Raw genomic sequence first — 24,655 nt, forward strand, 5'->3', positions numbered from 1 at the left:
AAAACAGTTGCTCAATAACACTCTATGGCTTTAACCTGGAAATAAAGTTTCCTGACAGAAAGCACAGTGTAAAGAATTATGAACTATAAAAGATCAGAACAAACAAAAGGAGAAGAAAAGTAAAAAATAAATAAATAAATAAAATAAACACCTAGGAACATGCTATACATTAGTACAAATTTCTCCCTGCATGATGCTGCCACACTGACCCTGAACACACAGCAGTACAGAGGGTAGAATGGGACCTGATGGGTTCTTAAACAAGCAGGAAGGCATGCAGACCAACTTCTAAGCAACTGTGCAAAGGCAGTTCATTTCTAAAGCGGTGCTAAGGGCTGAGACTGAGAATGAATCTGATTCTTACCATCTGAGAATGACTTCTAGGACATCCATTGATATCTTCAACTTTCTCGTTTGCTAAAAAACCAAGAAATAAAATAAAAGGGGGGAGGGGGAGAAAAAACAGGCTTAAGCAGTGAAGTGAAACATGCACATACACACACACACAAAGGCGACCTTTAAAAATAATAACAACAATAATAATAAATTAAAAACACCAGGCAGAAATACCACTGCTTGTCCTACTCAGTCCCCCAAGCCATGGACAGGGGCACACACCTGCTATCGGCCAACAGTTCCGTGGGCACAAACCAAGCCAAGGAAAAAAAAGGGGCGGGGGGAAATGAGTGAGGAGGAAGTTGCTGCCGGTTTTCCAGCATGTGCCAAATGACGGCTGACATGAAACCTTTCACAACTGTCCCGGCTGGATCAGGATCCAGTTTCAAGGAGTCTCCGTGCATGAGTTCCTCCAGTTCACGAAGTGCACACATGGGAGGCATATGGTTTAATGCGGCTTTCCTTTCTGACAATGCTCTATATGTAGAGACAGAGTCTGAGCTATTTCAAAATACGGCCAGAATGCCTATTTCAATCTCACATAAACACATTGAATTCAACTGGAGATAGGAACAGTCATCTCCTGGACACACAGCACGATTCTGGAGGCATTAACCCTCTACCACAGTATAGCAAAAGAGCTGTGAGCTGAGCCTCTCTGAGCTGTCAGAGGGCAGGTCTCACCAATGATCTGGATGATCTCTGCTAGAAGGACCCCGTCTGCAATGTCCTGCTGCAAATCCTTAATCAGTCGCTTGTGTCCAGATTTAGCCAGGTAGTGGTTGGCCCAGTCAGTGTAGATCTGTTGAAGACAGAGAGGGAAGAAGTCAGATGGGGTGTCGGAGAAGAGAGACAAGAAAACTGCTCAAGGCCAGTGCGAGACTCAAAGGGAAACTGTTCGGGATCACATTCCAGCTAAAGAAGTCACAGCTCCAGAGGAAACAGTTGTAAAGTCATTTTTAACTGGCTCTTTCCCCCACTTATCTCTTGTTTCAAAGGAGGATGAATCACTCCTTTCAAAATCATGAACTAGTCACTTGTGACCAAGCAAAACTCCCTTCCCAGACGACTCCGGAGGAGATCGCTACTAGCAAACCAGTTTGGGTTTTCTCTTTTCTCTTCCCCTCCTCCTTTGATTTGGAAAATAATCCTGTCTGTGTAAAGGGAAGCCACCTGGACTGATTTACAGAGGAACTTCATAAAAATGTGTTTCTCCAAAGAGACATTATTGAATTTGCCATCTGAGATACTATATGTGACAATATTTTGGCATCCTTTTATGAAATAATTGCAAGTGCCTTCCTGTCGAAGATATTTTGTTTGGACTGTCATCTCTCATTTAAGCCTCTTGAAATGTGTTTGTATTAGAACACGGAGGCAGCAAATGGAGTTATAATGTAGAAATTGCAAAACCGAATAGAGAAGTGTATTGCAAGCTACAGGGTTGGCAATTTGGCTTACAAAAGAGGTGACTTCAGCAACTGGCCATGATGTAAAGAAAAGATGAAATTTCAAGAATGCCACACACATATAAAGTTACTTAAAAAAACAAAACAAAACTAATGGTCTATCAGGCTTGAAGATGTTTCAATTGCATGGGTGGTTCATTAGTCACTTTGTTACAAGGTAGATTAAGATAGGACATAATATTAAAAAAATTGAAATGAGACTAGAGAAGGGGAAACAAGAAACAGACAAAGGTGGCTGGAATCACGGCTCAGAGGTTAAGAGCATGTACTGTTCTAGCAAAGTACCCACTTGGGACTGCTCACTATTACCTGTCATGTCATCTAAGATCCAGGGGCTCTTATGCTCTCCTCTGGACTCTGAAAGAACTACACACAAATGCACACTCCAATACATGGACACACATAGGTATGCATCTAAATGCTCTTCCTCGGTGATGCTTTAGTATTTACTTATTTGGTGAAATTTACGGTTTTGTTATGTTTGTATGACTGAAAAAAATTCTTTTGCTGTTTGTATAGAGTTATAAATTTAAAGCATTAAGTAGTCCCCTTTTCTCTGCCCTGAATTCAAGTGAGAGAGCTCTAAGTTCCCTGTTCTAGATGAAAGGTTTGAGTGAAACTCGAAGTATGGCAGCCTCTCCATCGGCAGGGGTCACCGAGCCATCAGCTGACTTTGAGGGACCCACAAAGAGGAGACTGGGGGGTCACCGAGCCATCAGCTGACTTTGAGGGACCCACAAAGAGGAGACTGGGGGGTCACCGAGCCATCAGCTGACTTTGAGGGACCCACAAAGAGGAGACTGGGGGGGGTGTCACTGAGCCATCAGCTGACTTTGAGGGACCCACAAAGAGGAGACTGGGGGGGGGTGTCACTGAGCCATCAGCTGACTTTGAGGGACCCACAAAGAGGAGACTGGGGGGTGTCACCGAGCCATCAGCTGACTTTAAAGGACCCACAAAGAGGAGACTGGGGGGTGTCACTGAGCTATCAGCTGACTCTGAAGGACCCACAAAGAGGAGACTGGGGGGGTGTCACTGAGCCATCAGCTGACTCTGAAGGACCCACAAAGAGGAGACTGGGGGGGTGTCACCGAGCCATCAGTTGACTTTGAGGGACCCACAAAGAGGAGACTGGGATCTGGCATCACACAAATTTGAGATGAGGCCCTGGAGAACTTACCACCATTGTGAACTTAGGAAAGTCACCAACCCTCTCCCACCTATAAAGCTGGGTAAATAATGAACTCCGTGGCACGAAAGTGTGCCCAGATTGATAAACTACCCCCTCTATAAAGCATGTGACACAGAGTTACTCCCAAAGACTTCCCTGACTTCGTGGCCAGCATTGTGACATCTAGTTGTACTTTGTTAGGCTGACTTAACAGTAAATGCTTGTCCAGGTTATTGCTTCACAGGGATGAAGCAGCTGGAAAAACTGGGGCAAAGAAGAAATAGCAGTGTTCACTTCTGGCTCTCTACTTCTATAAGATACTTACTTATCTGCTAATTAACTGGGCCTTTTGGCTCCTCTGCCTCCTGAACCATGAGACCCTATTGGAGTACAATGTTCAGGTTCTCCTCAGTGCCTCTACTAAAGGCCACCTGCATCACCTTCCATGCTGTGTAGATTTTTATTTTAGGAGGACACTAGTTAACACACACACACACACACACACACACACACACACACACACACGAATGCCCATATTAAATAACAAACTGAATGAAGTATATAAATAACAAAACCACATTTTTACTCCCCAAGTGCACACTGAAAGAGCCTTAGCATGGATGCAAATCTTTCATTTCAGCAAACAGATGGAAGCCAGTCAGCTGGCTTTAACCACTGGTAGAAAAGCCTCAGACTAAACCTGCAGATCTTGCTTGCTTGCTCCAGATTTTCTCCAGGGGATTGCAAAGCTGAGGTCTTTGCCTGAAAGCTTTTGTAGACCACACCTCTGACTTACACTGTAGTCAGAAAATCAGTAACTAAAACCAAAATGAACTGGAAGCCCATTTCTGCTTTAAAAAAATCACAGACACACAAACTTTTAGTAAATCATTCTTTTCCATGAACATATATATTTTCTGTAAGTAAAAGAAAAGATAGCCTACAAGGAAATCACAAGACAGGGGGGAAATGGTACATTCCACAAGAATGGTATAATATAACTGGTAAAACATAAAACAATTACAACACAAACTATAATTACATAGTATAAATGATAAAACCTATTCCACTAGATTATTTATTTACTCATTTATTTATATAAGACCTTGTTATACATCTCAGGCTCATTTCAAATCCATTTTGTTGCCCCAGATGGCTTTGAAACTGCAGCAATCCTCCTGCCTCGGTTTCTCAAGCTTTGGGGTTACAGACATGCACCACCATTGCCAGACTGTCCCTTAAACTTCTTAAATTGAAACTGTATAAATTGAAGAAAACAGTGGAAAGGGTGAGGTGTGTCTTCAGGGAGGCAGTGGACATGAATAGAAGACAAGGTAAGAAATCACAAAAACTCCCCAGTAAACTCTCTGTTATGCTCTGGTGAGAGAGAATGCAAACAACCCTGACAACTATCATTAGGTTCGGTTATTTGAACTGATGCAGAGGGATGAAGAGTTATGTTCTGATCCAGAGCTTGGACAGCCCTGTTTCCTTTGCTTCATTAGCACACAACACAGTCATTGTACGGAACTTCTCAGCTCCAGATGATTGAGTTACAAAGTGCGTTATATTTCCCAGGATTATCCTACGCATGAACTGTAGGTCTTGAGTGAAGAAATTGGTATAATTGGGAGTAATACAAAACGAATAAAAATCCAACAGTTGGCAACTTGTATACAAACTCATTGAGTATTTCTATCATCAAGCTTCAGGCTGAAGTTTCAAAAACCTTCAAATATAGCTGACTCCTAACTTCCAAAGCCAGTTTTCTTCAAATATTTTGACTAACAAATGTTATATACATCTCTATGAATTATACTTTGGAAAATAGAGGAAAAATAATAAGATTAAGTTGAACAAAAACTAATCAGAAATTATATTACATATATGTGTGTGTGTGTGTGTGTGTGTGTGTGTATGTGTGTGTGTGTGTATTTATGCATATAGATGTATTTACAGTAATTAGAATAAGTTAAAGGTATCATGCATCAATATGAATTTTCAGCCTATTATATTATATGTATTATTTGTATGACATTCTACAGCATTACATTCTGCCACCTACCATCCATGTAAGGTCCACTGACTGACTGACTATTGACTTGCTCAGTACCAGTGACTCCTCATTCTTAAAGCAGGCAGTATTACTGTTATTACTGAACAAAATTACTCTGAAGAGTGAATGAACTCAGACATAGCCTTTTACATAATACATTTATTAAATATAAAATATGTTACAACTAGTTTGCTGTTTTAATATATATTAATATATTTATTAATTATTGAGAACTGTAATAATTTTTAAGAAACCATTACTACTCTCAACTCCTCAAAACTAAGCTATCTATCTAATTACAATAAAATTAAATAATTAAGGAAATCAGATGCAAGCTGCAATGATCTCTTAACTTAGGAATATGCCCTTATAATAGTTATTATTTATTTTATTTCATTTTTATTGAAAAGAGGTTTTTTTTTTTTTCATGCAGTACATCTTGATTTGGGTTGGCCCTCCCTAACTCCTCCCAGATCTCCCCACCTCCCCACCCACCCGAATCCACTTTCTTTTTTTCCTCTCTTTCATTAGAAAACAAACAGGCACCTAAAATAATAGAAATAATAAAATAAGAATTTTTTAAAAAATGAAGCAGAATATGACAAAACAAATAAACAGAAGAAAAGGGACCAAAGAAAAGGTGTGAGAAACATACCGATGCAGAGATACACACATTCTCACTCACAGAAAACACTAACAACAAAATGGAGGGCCATAAAATATAAGAAAAAGAATATTAGCTTCAAAGGAAAAAGGACTTTAAGGTCCAAAAGAGAAAAAAAATCAGCCCAGACAAAGTATTATGAAACAAAAATATCCTCCAAAAATACCACTGAGTTCATCTTGTGTTGGCCATTTACTGCTGGCCATGAGGACTTGCCCTTAAGTGTGGCCCGACTTTTCCTTTGTGAGTAGTTATCAACTGGAGATAGCTTCTGGGCTACGGATGGGGCTTGTGTCCACTTCTCTCGACACTGGGACCTCATCTTGTTTAGACCTGTGTAGGCCCTGTGCCTGCTGCCATAGTCTCTGTGAGTTCATCTGTGTGTCATACAATACTTATATGAATAGACATGGTTTTTGTTATAAAATTGAAAGATGACACGAAGCCAACATATATACGTAGTATATACTTGAGCCATGAATCCATCACAGAAGAAGGAAGACATACTTTGATGCCCCACACAATCCTAAACTTGATTTGTGTTATTGACAATATACTACACACTGCCCTTTATTATTTTCTTTTTTAATTATTTTTTTCACTTTATTTTACATAACAACCACATTTCCCTTCCCTCTTCTCCTCCTGTTCCCTCCCCCTATATATCCTTTCAACCCCCCATCCACCCCTCCTAATGGGTAAGATTAGAACCTTCTTATTTAGACAAAAAAGGGGAAATGTAGTGGTATTTTCTCTGCCTGTGACCCTGAGCTATATGCTTCCTGCTGTTGTACATGACCTCTTTTATGGAGTTGGAGAATGGTCACATGACCCTTGCCCCTGCTCCGGCCTGTGAAGTGGATTTTCTCCCAGTCACATCAGAGAATGACTTCTGGCTGTCTGCTCCATTCTGTAGTCAGAGTCCTACATCATGAGTGTATTTGCTCAGTTTATATCTTAATAAATTCTGTTATCCATTTAATAGAATCACGTGGATTGATCACAATATATATATTTTGATCAAATCTACCTACTGTTCCCTTCCCTCCAATTTTTCCCCTATCCTTCATCACTTTTCCCTACCAGTTTTCTTTTTCTTTCTTTCTTTTTCTTTCTTTCTTTCTTTCTTTCTTTCTTTCTTTCTTTCTTTCTTTCTTTCTCTTTCCTTCCTTCCTTCCTTCCTTCCTTCCTTCCTTCCTTCCTTTCTTTCTTTCTTTCTTTCTTTTCCTTCCTTCCTTCCTTCCTTCCTTCCTTCCTTCCTTCCTTCCTTCCTTTCTTTCTTTTTCCCAGGACAGGATTTCTCTGTGTAGTTTTGGTGCCTGTCCTGGATCTCACTCTGTAGACCAGACTGGCCTCGAACCCAGAGATCCGCCTGACTCTGCCTCCCGAGTGCTGGAAAAGGTGTGTGCCACCACTGCCCAGCTCATGTGCTCTTTTAACACGAGTCCACATAGTAATGTAACGGAATTGCTAGAAGACCATCTACTGGAGCATGGGTAGCTTCTCAGTGTCAGCACCCCTGAATAAAACTGGCTCTCCCTACTTCAGCATCCACTTACTGTCATGATCCACCACCACCACCACCCCCCACTTCTCCCTGCTAGTATTTTGGCTAGCTTGATCTTGTGTGCATAGTGTGAATAAAGCCACAGCTGCAGAGAGTGTGTAACGGGCCCTGTCATGTCTGGCAAACACATTTTGCAGTAGATATCAATTACTCCTGGCTGTAGCAGGAATCTTAACAGGTCTTATTAATAAAATCAAACCCGAGGCCAGTTATTGGGGTGAATGCTGGAAGATCAGAGAAGCAGAACAAGCCACAGCTATCTCACCTCGCCAGTTCCTCAGCTGATCCTGTTTTCCTCCGGCTGGAAGCCTTTGAGTCCTCATCCAAATGGGTCTCAGCTGAACTGCTGCTCCAAAGCCTAAAAGCTTTACCAGCCAAATGCTTCTAGTTTCTCATCTTAACACCTTATATATCTTTCTGCTTCTGCCATCACTCCTTAGGATTAAAGGCGTGTGTCACCATGCTGGTTGTATCCTTGAGCACACAGAGATCCAGACATATTTCTGGCTTTGGAATGCTAGGATTAAAGGTGTGTGCTACCACTGCCTCACTTCTATGTTTAATATTGTGGCTGTTCTGTCTCTGAGCCCAGATAAGTTTATTTGGGTGCACAATATTTTGGGGAACACAATACCACTACACCTGACTTTCATCATCTTTGCAATCCTTTTCCATGATGATCTAACTACACATTCTGTTTATGTTTTTGCTACTTTGTAGACTTTTGTTTTATAAAAAAGAAATCAAGAATGGTCGGACCTGATAGACAAAGTTGGAAAATCACTTTAGTTTTAAGACACAAGACAAGGGACTTTGCCTAGTTTGAGAAACTTCATCACGAGCTGTACCTTCAATGGGCTACAGAACTAAAGGGTCAAAGAGATCCATGGATTTCAGTTCTGTGATGGTTACAGGCAGCAATGGTTTTGATGTGGTCTTTCCCTGGAGAGCTCATGCTGAGCCTCAGTCCTATTTGTGGCTATGCAGACACTGGGTTATTGAAAAGATGGGACCTAAGGTATTTAGGTCACTGGAGATATACCACAAAAAGGGATTGTTCTCCTGAGACTCCTGACTAGTACTAATGAGAGGGTGGTCATAAAAGACAAGCCTGACCCTTGCACAGTGGCGTGGCTTCTTAATAAGCTCTTTAATTTCCCCCTCTCATATGTGCCCACAGGTACGTTGCTATCAACCATGGGCTGATACATCTATAGAAGGCTTCACAGGATTTTGTTCCATGTTATTGAACCTCTAAACTGTGAACTAAATAAAACCTTGTAAAAGTACGATGCAGACTCAACTACTTCATGACAGTAACAAAAAATGGCTAAATCACAAAATTTCTAAGAATCCCAAAATTGAGTGCCATTTGAAAAAATTATGCACTATATTGCATTTGAAAGCTTTTGTTACAGTAGATGCCTTCACAGTATATGTATAATAATCTTACCATTAAATAGTACAGCATAGATAGGGCAGTTATTAATCATGAATTGTTTAATTAATTTAATTAATAACCTCTGAAAATTAAGGGATTCCTTTGCTGGGCGGTGGTGGTGCACACCTTTAATCCCAGCACTCGGGAGGCAGAGGCAGGTGGATCTCTGTGAGTTTGAGGCCAGCCTGGTCTACAAAGTGAGTTCCAGGAAAGGCACAAAGCTACATAGAGAAACCCTGTTTCGGAAAAAACAATAAAATAAAATAAAAAAAGAACTGGGGAAAGAGGAAAGGCACATCAAATCAGGAGTCTGAGTGCAAATTCATCTTATCATTTTACTTTATTGTTATTCCTTAGATGCCTATTTGTCTTCTAACGAGAAACAGAAAGGATGTGGATCTGGATGGGAGGGTAAGTGGGGAGTTTTTGAGAGGAGTAGGGGAAAGGGAAACTGTAATCAAAATATATTGTATGAAATAAATCTATTTTCAATCAAAGACGAAAAAAGAATAGGTATCTTCAAAAAATTTAGGGCAACCAAACATTGGATGAGATTATTTAAATAAAGTATTATTAATATACACAGATAAACAATTTCAAGTAATACAGTTGAAATGAAGAGCAGAAGAAAAGTCAAGGAAATTATAATTAATGCTCTATATTGTACTAGGAAGGAGAAAGTATATCTATCAGAAGAAAGAAACCTACGTGTATACATAAAAATATATTTGAAGAAACATGGGATAAGATATTTTGAAGATGCAACTGTCAGAGATAGTTGGGTTAAAAGACCAGAAGATTAAGTTGAAAAATACAGAGGAAAATAGATCAAAATGCAAAAATTCAGCAATATGTAATATTATGTAGTATCATATTAGAGAATAGAGTCATTAGATTAAATGTCAGTGAAATGTGTATTTACAATAGAAGAGATTGTAGAATAAAATGATCATAGTGTTCAGTATAGCTAAAAAGTTAAAAAAGTGATACCAATAACCAGGGGTAATAAAAATATCCCAATAGCTACAGAGCCACAAAGAAAGGGGAAAAACACAAGTTACTGTCAAAAGAAGGCAATGAAATGACATCACCAGTCTCAGTAGCCCTCCTAAGACAAGCAGTTTTAGAGAAGTTCCTACAACATTCTAGAGGAAGGTGGTTTCCAATCTCAAATACTATGCAAGCTACCAGATAAAAAGAATAGAAAATATGGGTATCTCATACAATGTGCTATGAAAAAAAAGTACTTCTCACACACACCTTCTTAGGAATCTATGGATAAAAACAAGAAAGTTCAATAAGCAGGTGACCAAATACAGGAGAGACACAAAAGGCATTTTCAGGTGAATGACAAGGCAGCATCCTATCTGTCTGTGAGACAGAACTTAGAGAGCTATCGTTTAGATGAGCTGAGTTTACAATGGCTGACAGCAGGGGAATTCTACAAGTAATATAAATTCTGACAGTTTAGATAAAGAACATTTTTACTGAGGTGCATTTTACAGAACTGTTGGAAACCATAGAAATCTTGGACATGGGATTTTAAAAATCTAAATTAAAATGTCTGCAATGATAATTTGCTGCAGGCTAAAAAAGACAACAAACTGAGAAACTTCTGTAAGAAACTGAGAAGTTTCTGAAAGGCAAAAGACACAGTCAATAAGACACAAAGGCAGCCTACAGAATGGGAAAAGATCTTTACCAATCCCACATCTGGCAGAGGGCTGATCTCCAAAATATATAAAGAACTCAAGAAACTAGACACAAAAATACCAAACAATCTAATTTAAAAATGGGCTACAGATTTAAACAGAATTCTCAACAGAAGAATTCCAAATGGCTGAAAGACATTAAAGGAATTGCTCAACATCTTTAGTCAACAGGGAAATGCAACTCAAAATGACTTTGAGATACCATCTCATACCTGTCAGAATGGCTAAGATCAAAAACACTGCTGACAGCTTATGTTGGAGAGGATGTGGAGCAAGGGGAATGCTCCTCCACTGTTGGTGGGAGTGCAAACTTATACAGACATTTTGGAAACCAGTATGGTGACTTCTCAGAAAATTAGGATCAATCTACTTCAAGACTCAATGATACCACTCTTAGGGATATACCCAAGGAATGCTCAATCATACCACAATGACACTTGCTCAACTATGTTCATAGCAGCATTAGTCATAATAGCCAGAACCTGGAAGCAAACTAGATATCCCTCAACTGAAGAATGTGATAAAGAAAATACACACACACACACACACACACACACACACACACACACACACACACAGGAGTATTACTTAGCTGTTAAGAAAACAAAAACAAAAAACCAAACAAAAACAATGACATCATGAAATTTGTAGGCAAATGGATGAAACTAGAATATATAATCCTGAGTGAGGTAACCCAGACTCAGAAAGATAAACATGTTATGTACTCATTCTTAAATGGATACTACATATAAAGCAAAATGTATTTTAGACTACAACCCACAGCTCCAGAGAAGCTAGAAAAATAAGGAGGACCCTAAGAGGGGCACATGGATTGCGTTGGGATGGGTAAAGAGATGAGAACTTCATGAGTAAACTGGGGATGAAGTGGGGGTGGGCAATAGAAGGGAGGGATGGGGAATGAGAACATGAGGGAAGAGGATGGTCTAGTTGGGGAGGAATGGAGTGGGATAGCAATGAAAGAGAAGTCTTGATAGAGGGAGACATTATGGGGTAAGGGAAAAACCTGGTGCAAGGGAAATTCCAGGAATCCACAAGGACGACCCCAGATTAGACTACTAGCAATAGTGGAGAGGATGCCTGAACTGGCTTACCCTAGTAATCAGATTGGTGAATACCCTAACTGTCATCATAGAGCCTTCATCCTGTAACTACTGATGGAAGCAGATGCAGAGATTCACAACCATGCACCAGGCCGAGCTCTGGGAGCCCAGTCTAAGAGAGGGAAAAGGGATTATATGACCAAGTCGGATGAAGATCACAATGGGAAAATCTACAGAGACAACTGAATAAGCTAATGGGAACTCACAAACTTTAGACTGGCAGCTGTGGAACCTGCGTGGGACCTGACCAGGCACTCTGCATTTGGGAAACAGTTGTGCAGCTGGGTTTGTTTGAGTGGCCCCTGGCAGTGTGATCAGGATCTATCCCTGATGTAAGAGCTGGTTTTCTGGAGCCCATTACCTATGGTGAGACATCTTGCTCAGCCTTCTTGCAGAGGGGAGTGGCTTGGTCAAATGAATGTACTAGGCTTTGCTGACTCCTATGGAGGAGGGAATGGTGAGTGGAGGGGAAAGGCTGAGGGGGAGTGGGAGGAGGGATGAGAAGGGGATCTGTGGTTGGCATATAAAATGAATAAATTTTTTTTAAATAAAAAGAAATCTACATTAAAAAGTGTGCAATGATTATTAGTTGCATGCTAAAAAAGAACAACGAAGTTTGTTTTTAAGAAGGATTGTAATCATGGTATATTGTATGTGGTTTGGCAGTAAAGAATATTTACATGGAAATAATTTAAATATATGGATTTAGATGAAAATTATAATGTAAGTATATTGGGGTAGAACAAATGGGATGGAAAGAAGAAAGGGACTAAATCTCATGTTTTTTGTAAAATCAACAGAATATCTCTATAACCCACACATTAATATTATACTGTATTACTTGGAGATGTTGAGATAAATGTCTTCGAAAACTTTTAAGGAGCACAAAATTGGTTTCCTCTGTTGTGGAAAGGAAAGGTGGGGACCAGAAGATGGCTGATACTTCATTCAGTTATAAGACATTTTCTTTGAGGTTTTTTTTTTAGTTTTATTTTCTTAAATGGGTGCTCTGTCTCCAGATTGTCACCATGTGCAGGCAATGCCTGGAGAGGCCAGAAAAGGACATCAGATGTCTCGGGATTGCCATTAGGATGTTTGCTGAACACCATGTGGGTGCTGGAAGTGGACCCCAGGGCCTCTGGAAGACCAGCCACCACTCTTAACTGCTCAGTCATTTCTCTAGCCCCAACTCTATGACTCTTGAAGCTATTTCACATTCATTATCTGAAAATGATTTTAATTACTCTTTTGGAAATAAAGATATTGAAAGAGCCAGAGTAAGAGAGATTGTGGCCACAAACCAAAGGTGTGGAGACATAGAAAGGGCGTGTTCAATAAACAGTCAGCAGGTAATGGAGGTGGGACAGAGTTAGTCAGTGGAGAAATCCAAATTTGCAATTCAGGCTAGCTGCTTATGTTGTTAACCACTCAGCAGACACCGAAGAGAGACTGCTTTAAAGTTAATGTAGTCATCAACAGGGAGTCCGCAGATATTCTCCTAGAACTGTTCATAACAAGTTAATACGAATCAACTCAAAAGTGCCCCTACTCTTAGAACTATCTCAACAGAATGTTTGGCTAGAGAACCTAGAGGACCAGGAATTCAGAGCCAGCCCTCAGCTATTTAGAGAGTTCAAGGCCAGCCCGAATCACAAGCGATCAAAAAATAACCCAAAATACACACTGACTTATTTTTAATGTTTTAAAATATATTATTCAATTGCCTATCAGTATAATTCTGGCATATGCCATGAGTATTGTTAGCTTCTTTACATGTGTGATTACCAATTTTAAAGAAAATAGATAATGACATTCACACTTATAAATACCATTTTCTTTTACCACCATGCTGATCTTAAGATTTTTTTTTTTACTTCCTTCCTAAAAAGTTACATCTTGGCAACCTACTGTTGTGACTTTGACCATAAAGACAGATTAAATGAGTCATATCATCAGCAAGCTAGACTCTCCTTCCCAGACGTTCCTTGGTGGACAGACATCAAACACACATTCAGCTCAAGTCTTAGATGCCATGGAACAGAAATTACGTGGATATTTTTACTATAACTGCATTTATCATTTTAAATTCACACCATGATTTGTCACTTTGGAATCTCCTGATGTTGCTCTGTTTCCATACCCGACACTAGAAATTTTTAGATGGACAGAAATAGACATATATGTAAACTGATATGAAAGGAAGGGGGAGGTTTACCTACTAACTATAACACAGTCTGAATTTTTCTTGTATGTAGTTTCCTTATAGAGAAAATAACAGACCAGACATAAAAGATCCCATCCACAACCAGATGAAGTCAGCTAGCATTTATAGGGAAGTGCTGTGTTTGCCATTGTGGCCACAGCATAAACACTAATGTCCATAGTTTGTCCTTGAGCAGGGCCAGGGAGAAGTGAGAAGATTTTGCAAACCTTGTAGATGTCTCTGAAACAGTGACTGCCTAGACTCCCTCCACTTCTGCTTGCCCACGAGACCCTAGCACTGCCCCCTATCCAGTTCACCTCTCCCATATTTTCATTAGGTTTTCTCACCCTCAACTGAAGCCATGTTTTCCCCTCTCTAGCCTTTCTTACTATTTCAAATGTGCTGAACTCTTGGGCAACTCAGTCAGCATTTCTCCCGCTAACCTAAGTGTCACAGTCATCCTGAGCAATTTCATGGTCAGTGTGGACAATCAAACCAGCTTGACAGAAAGCAAATACATAATGAAGAACCGTCTACACTGCCTCTAACCCATGGGCTCTGATAGATGATCTTTCTTCCTACAAAGAGCATATTTTTAATTATTTTTAGGAAAGGCAGTGAATGTTATAATTACACAGCACAGTTGTTTACTTCATTCCCATTGCATTTCCATTGCTACCGATAAGGCTACATATCATTCTTCATGGCACTGTGTTGTAAATGCGGTACTTCGCTCAATATTTCACAGTTTAACTCATTCAATCCTAGGAGGAAGTGGCCTGAGAATGTTACAATTCCTTTATAAAGAAAAGGATCCTAATCCAGGGTGAGACATTTTCCTGAGATGATGGTGGCTAAACCCTGTACAGGGGGCGAAAAAAAGGCTTCTGGCTCATCATTTGTGCTCTTGGTGCATACAAAAGGAGTATGTCATCTCAAATATGGGGAAAAGGCTCCATGGCTGTTACCATATCTGGTACTTAAAGAGAACACTGAGAAGAAACCACATTAATGGTTTGATAGGTTTAGCAAGGCAAGAGCAATCTACATATACTGAACAAAAGAATATTTTTTAAATAATAGTACAGAAACTTTTAGATTCCATTTTGTTTTTAGGACAATAAAATGAAAAAAAACTTGAGTTTTTAAAATCCTATTTTTTGATTCCTGATGATAATCTGCTATACTCATAGACTGGTGTCTAGCCCAATTGTCATTAGAGAAACTGATGGGAGCAGAGGCAGAGACCCATAACCAAACACTAGGAAGAGCCAGGGGAACCCTGCAGAAAAGGAGGAGGAAGTATTGTAGGACCCAGAGGGTGTGAGGACACCAGGAGATCATGGCCTACAGAATCAACTAAGCAGGGCTCAAAAGGATTCACAGAGGCTGAAACAACAAACAGTGTGAGTGGTGGGGGGTGCCCCTGACTCTTTTGTTTGCACTTTGGACCCTTTTCTTCCTACTAGGTTGCCTTATCCAGCCTCAGTGTGAGGGCTTGTGCCTCTTTCCTTTCTTCCTAATGTCTTTATTATTAATCGGCACGTGGGAAAATCATACTTTGCATCTGCTTAGTCTTAAATCACTGAAGTTAGAATTTGAGAGATAACATTCACAGCAAAAGTAACAGAACTCAAAACTCCACAGCCGGGGTATACTCCTATCCATCTTGTGTTCATAGGAAATAGCAGTGAAAATTTCAGGGCAAAATAGACTTTAAAAACACAGAATTTCTAGTCATTTTTACTTATTTCTTGCTCTGTGAGTTCTAAATAAGCAATCAAGCAAACAAACAAACAAAAAGCAAGCCAAAAACTATTTGGAAGGTTTTACATATATATAAATGTATGTATGTATGTATGTATGTATGTATGTATGTATGTATGTATGTATATGTATGGGTATGCATACATACACATATACATTACACATGTATACATAGGTATTTTTATATATAAATATATACACACATTTTGTATTTTATTTATACACATATGTATATGTATATATAAACATTACATATAGAGACTTCTGGCCTCTGTTTCTTTGTTAAGGTCACCTTAACAAATACAAATTTTCTTCAAGTCATACACAATGTATCTGCTTCCCTTTCCTCTTCTACAACATGCTTTAGCTACATAGAGCCACTGGGTGGCACTAGATGAACATGCCTGTAAAACAACCAGCCAACAGATAGGTCTGAGGGCTTTGTCACACTGCAAAGCCAAACAGCTCACATAATGAGGGAACCACAGGACCACAACAGAGCACCAAGACTTCAAATGTCATCATATTAACAGCCACCTTAAAAGCCTCCAAATTTCATCTTAAAATCCTTTCATTTTAAAGGGACCGCAATTGCTAGATGGCTAAGGATATCGTATGAACCCCTAACAAATTATCGGACTTCATGAAGTAAAGTGGAAAATAAAAATGACAATGAAAAAAGATACAAAAATGACAGGCGTATTACCATATGTCATACTGTGTTTATACACACAGGTTCAAGTCTCCAAGCTCTTTTAAAAGGTATCTTTCTTATAAACTTTATCCCATGATTGAAGCAGTTTCTTGAAAAAGATGTGCAATAAAGGCTAAAACAGTTTTAGGATCCACAGAAAATACAAGCACTAAATATTCTTCCAAGACAGGGAAGCTGACCTAAACTGATGTGTAATTTCCCCAATCCGTTAACCTTTCCTCCTTAGCCTACTGCCTCCCTCCCCATCCCCCTAATAAAGTTAGATTACTGAAGGGTTTAGAAGTAGAAAGTTTGGAGCCTGGAGTCAGAAGCACTCGGCAGCTCTCCCAGTCCCACCACTTACTACTGGGGCTGGATTTTCCTTCTCGAAAATGCTGGGATCAGATTCTTATCTGCCCTGCCTATCTCACAGCGAGGATTAACTGTAATGGGAAACATCTGCAAAAGCAAAGTTCATCACGCAATACGAAGCATCACTATTATAATTAATGAAATGTGGTATCTATGATTTACATTTTAAGATCTATTCTACAGCCATAGAATACTTTCAAATTGTTTTTTTCAAAGCATTCCAAAATTATTTTAAGCCATTGTACATGTCAGTACTAAAACTCCTTGCTTGATTTTACCTATATTCTTAACAAACATAAAATAATTTATTTTCACATACTACCTTCACTCTGAAGTTATTCCCTCTCCATACTTGATATATCCCAAAGAAAAATATATTCAGATACAAATTCAGAAACATCCCTGTTCATATTTCTTTATAACTGAGTGTGTTGGAGCAGCAGAGATAGCTCAGTGTACAGGATGCTTACACAGTAAGCATAAGGACCTAAATTTGCACTGCCAGCACACATGTAAAAGCCAGACATGACAGTGCATGTCTACAACTCAACTCCAGCACAGGACGATCAAAGACAAAAGGACTCTGGGGGCTCATGTGTCAGCCGCTGTCACCATCCCAGAGAGTTCCAGGTTTAGCCAAAGATCCTTTTACAAAACTAAGAAAGTCAGAAGATGACTCTCAACATCAACCTGTGGCCTCTACCTGCACACATACATGTGCACACAAACTTGAACATATACATTCACATGCCACCACACACACACATACACACACACACTTAAGTGTAGTGTATTTCTTATGCACTCCAAACTGACTACCAGACATTGCCTCACTGACATGAAAGAAATTTAGTAAAACAAAACAAGCAAATAAAAAAAAAAAAGTTTAAGCCATTGTTTGGATTCCTAGAAGAAGCACAGTATGATTGCACATTTGAAGCATAAACATGAGACTCCTCACGTAGTATTCCCACAGAGAGAAGCATGGGACCAAGAGTTTTGGATTGAGGGCACTGGTCAGGATACTTAGAATGAGGGGAGCAGAGCTGGCACATTGCTCAAAACTAATGACACTTCTGCTGCAGGGGCAACAAGATCCTCCATAGGAGAGTAGGAAAGCCTAGATACACTGGAACTGCAAAAGTCAGAAAAAATAACCAGCCACGATGCAGAATATTCCCCCAAGTAGAGGAGCTGGTCTCAGGGATTAATTACTCGATCAAAAGAATCAGGATGCTCTTGGGTGCCCTGGTGACATCAACTAAAGTGATCTGAAGAACTGGCTTCAGAAAGGGCAGAGCTTTTGAACTATCTATTCTTCACTCAAAGACTGAAAAAACACAGAATCATAAAATTATCCAATGACAGATGGTCTGGCATCTTCTGGAAAAGTAGGTAATTAGAACTCCAGGCTGAACTAAGAAATACTTTCAGGTTCCAATAAGCAGAGATTTTACTTCAAGTTCAATGGCAAAGAGACTCAGAGAGAGCTTTGATCCAACTGCTGCAGCTCCCCTTAAGTCAGAAGGACATGCCTCCGAAGGCGAGCTTTTATTCTTCATGTGTCAGTCACTCTGTAGATCCTGCTCCACATCTTCCTCCTCTGAGCCTATTTTTTATGAAATCAAAGATGACTGGATCAGTTTGGGGACCTTTTAGGTTAGTCAGCTACAAGCTAGCTCGGAAGCTGTCCCTTCTCTGACATCTATACACTTTCACGGGCACTATACCATCCTCATTTGCATGTACAATTAAAGACCAACGTTAATTTTTCAAGCTACGTGGCCTTGTGTTTCTTTGTATGCAAAATAATGTTCTCAACAATGGATGAGTTTAACCCTATCATTTCTAAAGATCTCATCCTCGATTATAATAGATGTTCCATGTTAACTCTAAGGTAACAGACTTGAGCTATACCATGTAAAACATTTTTCCCTAAGTCAATTCTAAATTGCATTTCCTAATAAGAACATAATTTTCAGAGTCTAAAGTACTTTTATTAATAACAGTTACAATTTGTTGATTATTCCAGGCGTGTAGTTTTTATTTATAAGCATGAGGGTCTTGCAACTGTCAATATATATGATGAGGTTTATGTGGATTGTAGTTAGAGTTTTCCTGCCTGGCCCAGTCAGGACAAATCTCTCTTACCCACCAGTCCCATAGTCGCTCAGACCCAACCAAGAAAGCACACAGAAACTTACATGTTTACAAACTGTATGGCCGTGGCAGGCTGCTTGTCATCTACCTACCTTTTCTATCTTAAATTAACCCATTTCTGTTAGTCTATACTTTGCCACATGGCTTGTGGCTTACCAGTGTCTTTACATGTTGCTTCTCATGGCGGCGGTAGGCGGTGTCTCTCTCCAGCCTTCTACATCCCAGAATTCTCTTCTCTCTTGTCCCGCCTATACTTCCTGCCTGGCCACTGGCCAATCAGAACTTTATTTACACAGAGCGATATCCACGGCACTTCCCCTTTTCTTTTTTTTTAAGGAAGGTTTTAACTTTTACCTAGTACAATTACATATAACAAAACAATTATCAAGCAAGAATTATAGTTACAATATTAAAGAAGATATCCTATCTATCTTATATTTGTGAGTCTAAAGTTTTATATCTAACTTATCTTGTATCATAACTGAGGAAATTATAACTATCTAGTCTTCAACCACATCAAAGACCTCAGAAGGATATAATATTACCTGAGAACCAGGAGAAGGATGTAAGCATTTTTCAGGAGCCTTATAAGAATAGACAGAGACAGCTGGCAGCCTGGACAGTCACCTAATGTTCTTTGTAAAGTTGGGGCATTTGTCTTCAGCCCACAGGGCTAGAGTCTCTCAATCACTTCTCTCAGTGTCGTGTAGAATGTCTGGCAGTTTCTTCTGTGAAGCAGGAACCTGAAGGACCATTTTGTCAAGCAAAGTTTAGTGGTCACCTTTCTATGGGTCCTGCATGTCCAGTTGATCGAGCAGTCCAGGCAAGAACAGTTTCTTGCCCAAATGGCTATTTTTGCCAAGGTGAAGATAAACTCCATATGAAGTGTCTTCAATGCCCATCCTCCTCTCGGAAGTAAATTGGTGCTGCCAGGAGCAGAAATGTCTCACTGTCCAGAAAGTCTAAATTTTAAAAGTATTTTAAATGCCATATTCTGTAGGTCTTTGAAGTATTTGAAGATTACCTATCTATCTGAAATATGTCTATGTATATCTAGAAGACTTAACTAACATGGCTACGAGTATGATTATCATAGATGACTAATCATTAATCTATTTTTAATTATCCATTTCAATTTAAAATGAGCTATACAAACATAATACCTTAAACATGATTAGAAATATACACACAATATAACAAAATTAGTTTTTAGTTTGTATCAATAGACTAAAATCTATACCAATGTAAAACATTTTAAACAAGTTGTTGCTCTTTAGAAGTAAGTTCCTTAATCTATCCTTTAATCCTATTATATCTGTATCATATCCTCTTTTCTTCTTTAGAAAGAGATCTCATTTATAATCAAACTGCTTAGACTCAGGTTCTCTAGGATAGTACACCTTTTGGAATGATCCTTGTAACATGCCACCTACCCATGCCCTAGCCTTCCCTGGATTTTACTATGTGTTTTTTGCTTGATATTGTTTGCACTTATTGTAATTCCAACTTATCTAAGTCATTATCCCTCATTACTCCTGGACAATATTTGATAACCATCTCTTTGTATATAGTCTTGTATTAGGTTAGAACTTTCTTATTTAGACAAAAGGGGGAGATGTAGTGGATAGCCAACCCAGCATTGGCCTGGAAGTTCCAACCCCCATTGAGGCTTCAGTAATGATCACGCCCACAAGGCGGGGCAGAGGAGGGAGCCGAAGACCGAGGATCAGGAGGAGGTCGCTCTCTTGGTTCGGGGCTCTGGACACTGGAGGTAGACCGAGCAGAGTTCTCCAGAGAACACCGCCGGACTGCGCTATACCTTTGCCAGACCCTGTAACCTATCCCTTCATTTGTAAGTTACCCCACAAAATAAACCTCCCTTTTAACTACGTGGAGTGGCCTTAATAATTTCACCAATAGTGGATAATCTTCATGATTGGAAGGAGATGACTATCATCAGGCTTTATAGATGACTATGAGGGTTACTGTCAAGCCCTGACTTATCAAGGGGCCAGAATAGGTAGAAAAAGCCTATAGCTCTGAACACATTAAATGTATTTGACAAATATTACTTAAAAAGGTGGAAAGTTTATAACCCACCACAACAATACTTCTAACATTTTCAAAACAAAATGATCACTTAGTTCTCTTAGAAATCATGTGTTGTTCACCTCAAATTCCAAATCCAGTTGGCCCACAGTGAGAAAAGACCATCAGATAATCACAGATTGGTTTTTCAATGCTGGTAAATAAGCAGTTGATTTTCGAGTGCCAGCATCCTAATGCTGAGATCCAGCAGAAAGCACACAGAGAGTGTCTGCCTCTGAGCACAGTGCACAACAGACTCCCTCCATGAGAACATGCACATTCTCAGAAGGAAGCAGATGTGTGCTAAGTTAATGTGATTTATTTTGCCTTTTCTGAAAAATAAAAAAAAAAATGTCTTTTCAGTAGTTGCTAGGAAACATATTAGAGTTTAAGAAATAAGCTAAATTACAGATCTTGGAACACTTGCCTAACATATATTGTCATGAGCAGGAGACACAGAAGAAGATAAATACACAAGACAGTGGTTTGTTTGAATGACATTTTTCTTACTAGACTTGTTTCTAAGTATACTGAATTGCAACAGCATCTCCTGTGTCCTTCGCAAGAGTGAAGCAGGATAGCTCCTTTGGATCCTCCAGTGGCTGACGTCTGATACGTATGGGCCTTCTGAGACATTCTAAATACAATAATTATCATCCGCTTACTTCATGTGGTAAAACCAGTGTTTCAAGTCACGTCAGCTCCCCATCAAGAGCTGGAAGAGCAAGCCCTGACCACAGCCTGACCTTTATCTTAAACCAATCTCTGATTAGAAACTGGTTCTCCATTCATTCATTTCTCGGTTGACAGATACCAAATGTCTGTTTTGTTTGTCCTTTTTTTCTTCTGTGATATTTGTGCTTGTTTTGAGACTGAGGCAAAGTTTATAATTCTTCCATTATCCTCTATAAAATTTTCTTCCTATATGTCCCCCTCAAAACAGTTCTTTAGTTTATTATTTGCCCATGTTTAAATGAAATACCAGTCCAGTTGTATATCTTCTATGTGGTGGATTGTAATGATTCACAATGTAAATATTCACAATGTCAACATTATGGACTTTGTTTCTCCAATACTGAATTAGAGGTGGACACGTGACTGGTTTTGTCCAGTGTGACCTTCACACACATAATGGAATGGGTGATTTTTGCTCACTACTCATGGAAAACTTAGCTGCCATGTGAACAACTGGGGTATTTGAAAGGTTAGTCAACATTATATGGACCTGATCAAGCCCTTGTGATCTAAGTTGCGAAGAGCCATATGATTCCCCAAAATAGTCACTTCCATATCTAGATGAGATAGAGTAGATATGAGCTTGATTGATAGGAGTTCAGATCAGGTGACCAATCAACAAATTGCTAACTAAATAAATGTTTGCTATCTTAGGACATGAAGTATTGCTTTATTTTGTTATCATTGCTTTTTATTTCTTTTATTTGTTTAAAGGAAAAAATCTACCTAATAAATTTTTCTAATAACTATAATGGCTGTAAATGTATGTTATATGACTGGCATAAAGGTCCCAATAATATTAACAGTCATGATATCATCAAACAGTTTTACTTTATGAATTACTGGTGAATGCAATGCAGTAACATTGTGCAACATACAAACTGACGTTTTTTTTCTATTTCTATTTCTAAAACAAAATAGCCTTGACCATGGAATCCTGACCACAGTAAAGGTCATAAAGTGATATTAAATGTATTTCACTTAGGGAAAGATCTAATAAGCTAAATTACAGTCAATGAAACCCTGGGGTCCACATGAAAGGGAATAATGTTATATACATTTTACATGGAAGGTAGGTAAATAGCTATAAGCTCAAAGTATACTTCTCAAATAAGATTAATTCAATCCGGACTGCACACAGTTGACTCATACTCCTACTAGAAAACAATGCTCCCAGCTAGATGCAGACGAATCAGTTTTTCTAAGTTCCATTCCTTCTTTTCTAGTCCAAGAACAGAAATGACCACCTCTGTGGATCCATTGAGTCACAGATGTAATATGCAAAAATGTGACTCTATGACTCCAGGATCTAATCAAAGAATAAAAATATTTCTAGTGACTTTAAATAAAAGAAATTTGCTTTGGGGCTTCGAAGGAAATTAAGGAGAAACCGTAAAGATAAGCAGAGAATGTTTACACAATCCAGAACAGGAAGCTACTATCAAATTTACCACAGGGAAAGAGAGGGATGGTTATTACCAAAATCTCAAAGGGCTGAAGAGATGGGAGAATGAAAGACCAGGCAGGAAGAGGAACTCTGTACAAAGGGCTTGCCTACTCACCTCTGAGAGTATGCGACAGTATCAAAAAAGGATCCTACCCTTCCTGTGCTTCCTGCCCCTCAGGGTCACTTGGTACTTTCTACAGCTGCAGACTTTGGCAAATAAGATAAGTAGTTTCATGAGAAGCTCACGGCAACAGACAACTCTAGGCACCTCAGTGAAGACAACAGAAGAATACAGCTCTTTAACATGCAAAGCACCGGTTACATGAAATCCCATCAGCTCCAGAAGGCAATCTCAGCAACATATTTAAGCAAATGACGAAGAATGATGCCATAAGACAGGTATCTTGCTTGCTCATTCAAATTCTTTTTAAATGACCCAATAACCTAAAAACATTATCAGTATTTTAAACCAAAAGTTAACATCCAAAATAATGGGGTTCATGAACTATGGAGACAGCTTACTCTGGGCTGCAATCCCCATTTGTGCAATTGTGTAATGAATAACTTTACTATTGTGAGGAGACTAGTTAAGTCACAGTATTCTTGTGCAGAGAAATCAGCAATAATGCCATATATGTCATTTAGTTATATCCAAGGTTAAAGTGCTAAAGCGGGCTAGTCACTTTGTAAAACATATGACACAGAGTAGATCAGCAAAACTTATCAGGCTGAGTGGTTAGCTATTAGATAATAAAATACATACTATTGTAATTGTCTAATCTGTTAACATTTTAAATGTATTTTATTGTTCATTATTATTTCATGTTGTATCACACCATTTAGAGGCAACATAAAATGCAGACAGGGAAGATGTTACCCACTTTATCTTTGGGTATTAAATGTATTTCCTCTGTCTTTGGTATTTACTTTTTAATATTAAACAGTAAATACTTCATCACTCTTTGAATGTTATATTTTCTAGAATCTACCTTAATAATTAATAAAACAGTTCTTTGGTCATTGGGATTATGTTAACTTCTATATTGTGATTTTCCACAATTTATTCTTTGGTCACATGTATCATATTCATCATCAATTTATTCTTTAATAAAAAATCAATAGAAAGATAACCTTTGCATATGCATTGCTTTTGGATATTGTAGGTTAAAGGTCACTCACAAATTTAAATCCTTTGAAAACAACGGAGAAATAAATTTAGGTAGATTTGAAACTTCAAGCTTTGTTGAAAATCTATGGAAACCCTCCATTTAAACCTTCCAATGATCGCCTTTAGTATAATCTCTGTATCATATTTTTTTCTCTCAATAGGATGAGTCATTTTTTCTGCTTTACCTTTGTGCCGTTTTCCTGAGGAGCTGGGCTATCAAGGTAGAACCAGATGTGGTCTTCGGTCTGTTTTCCTTGAGAAGTCCATGAATGAATGTGGAATGCTCAAGGCCATGAGAATCTACAGCAAAGTTTACTACCAATTTAAAACTTCCTTCTCTTTATAGCTCTACTAGGGAGGATAATAATGCAATGAAGTCAGCTGTTTCACAGACACAAACTGACTACCTTCTCTAGAAGTTATG

At 38.9% G+C, this 24,655-nt stretch overlaps 1 protein-coding gene across 1 annotated transcript in view; it reads right to left on the reverse strand.

Moving 5' to 3' along the window:
- Nav3 (neuron navigator 3) overlaps window positions 1-24,655 on the reverse strand; it is a 762,474-nt gene that overhangs the window by 237,384 nt on the left and 500,435 nt on the right. Inside the window, exons 3-4 of the mRNA XM_036169458.1 lie at window positions 1,081-1,198; window positions 365-417 (exon numbers count right to left, since the gene is read on the reverse strand). Coding sequence (XP_036025351.1) covers window positions 365-417; window positions 1,081-1,198 — 171 coding nt within the window. The remainder of the gene's footprint in view (window positions 1-364; window positions 418-1,080; window positions 1,199-24,655) is intronic.

Source organism: Onychomys torridus, chromosome 20, assembly GCF_903995425.1.
Source record: "Onychomys torridus chromosome 20, mOncTor1.1, whole genome shotgun sequence".
Taxonomy (NCBI): Eukaryota; Metazoa; Chordata; class Mammalia; order Rodentia; family Cricetidae; genus Onychomys; species Onychomys torridus.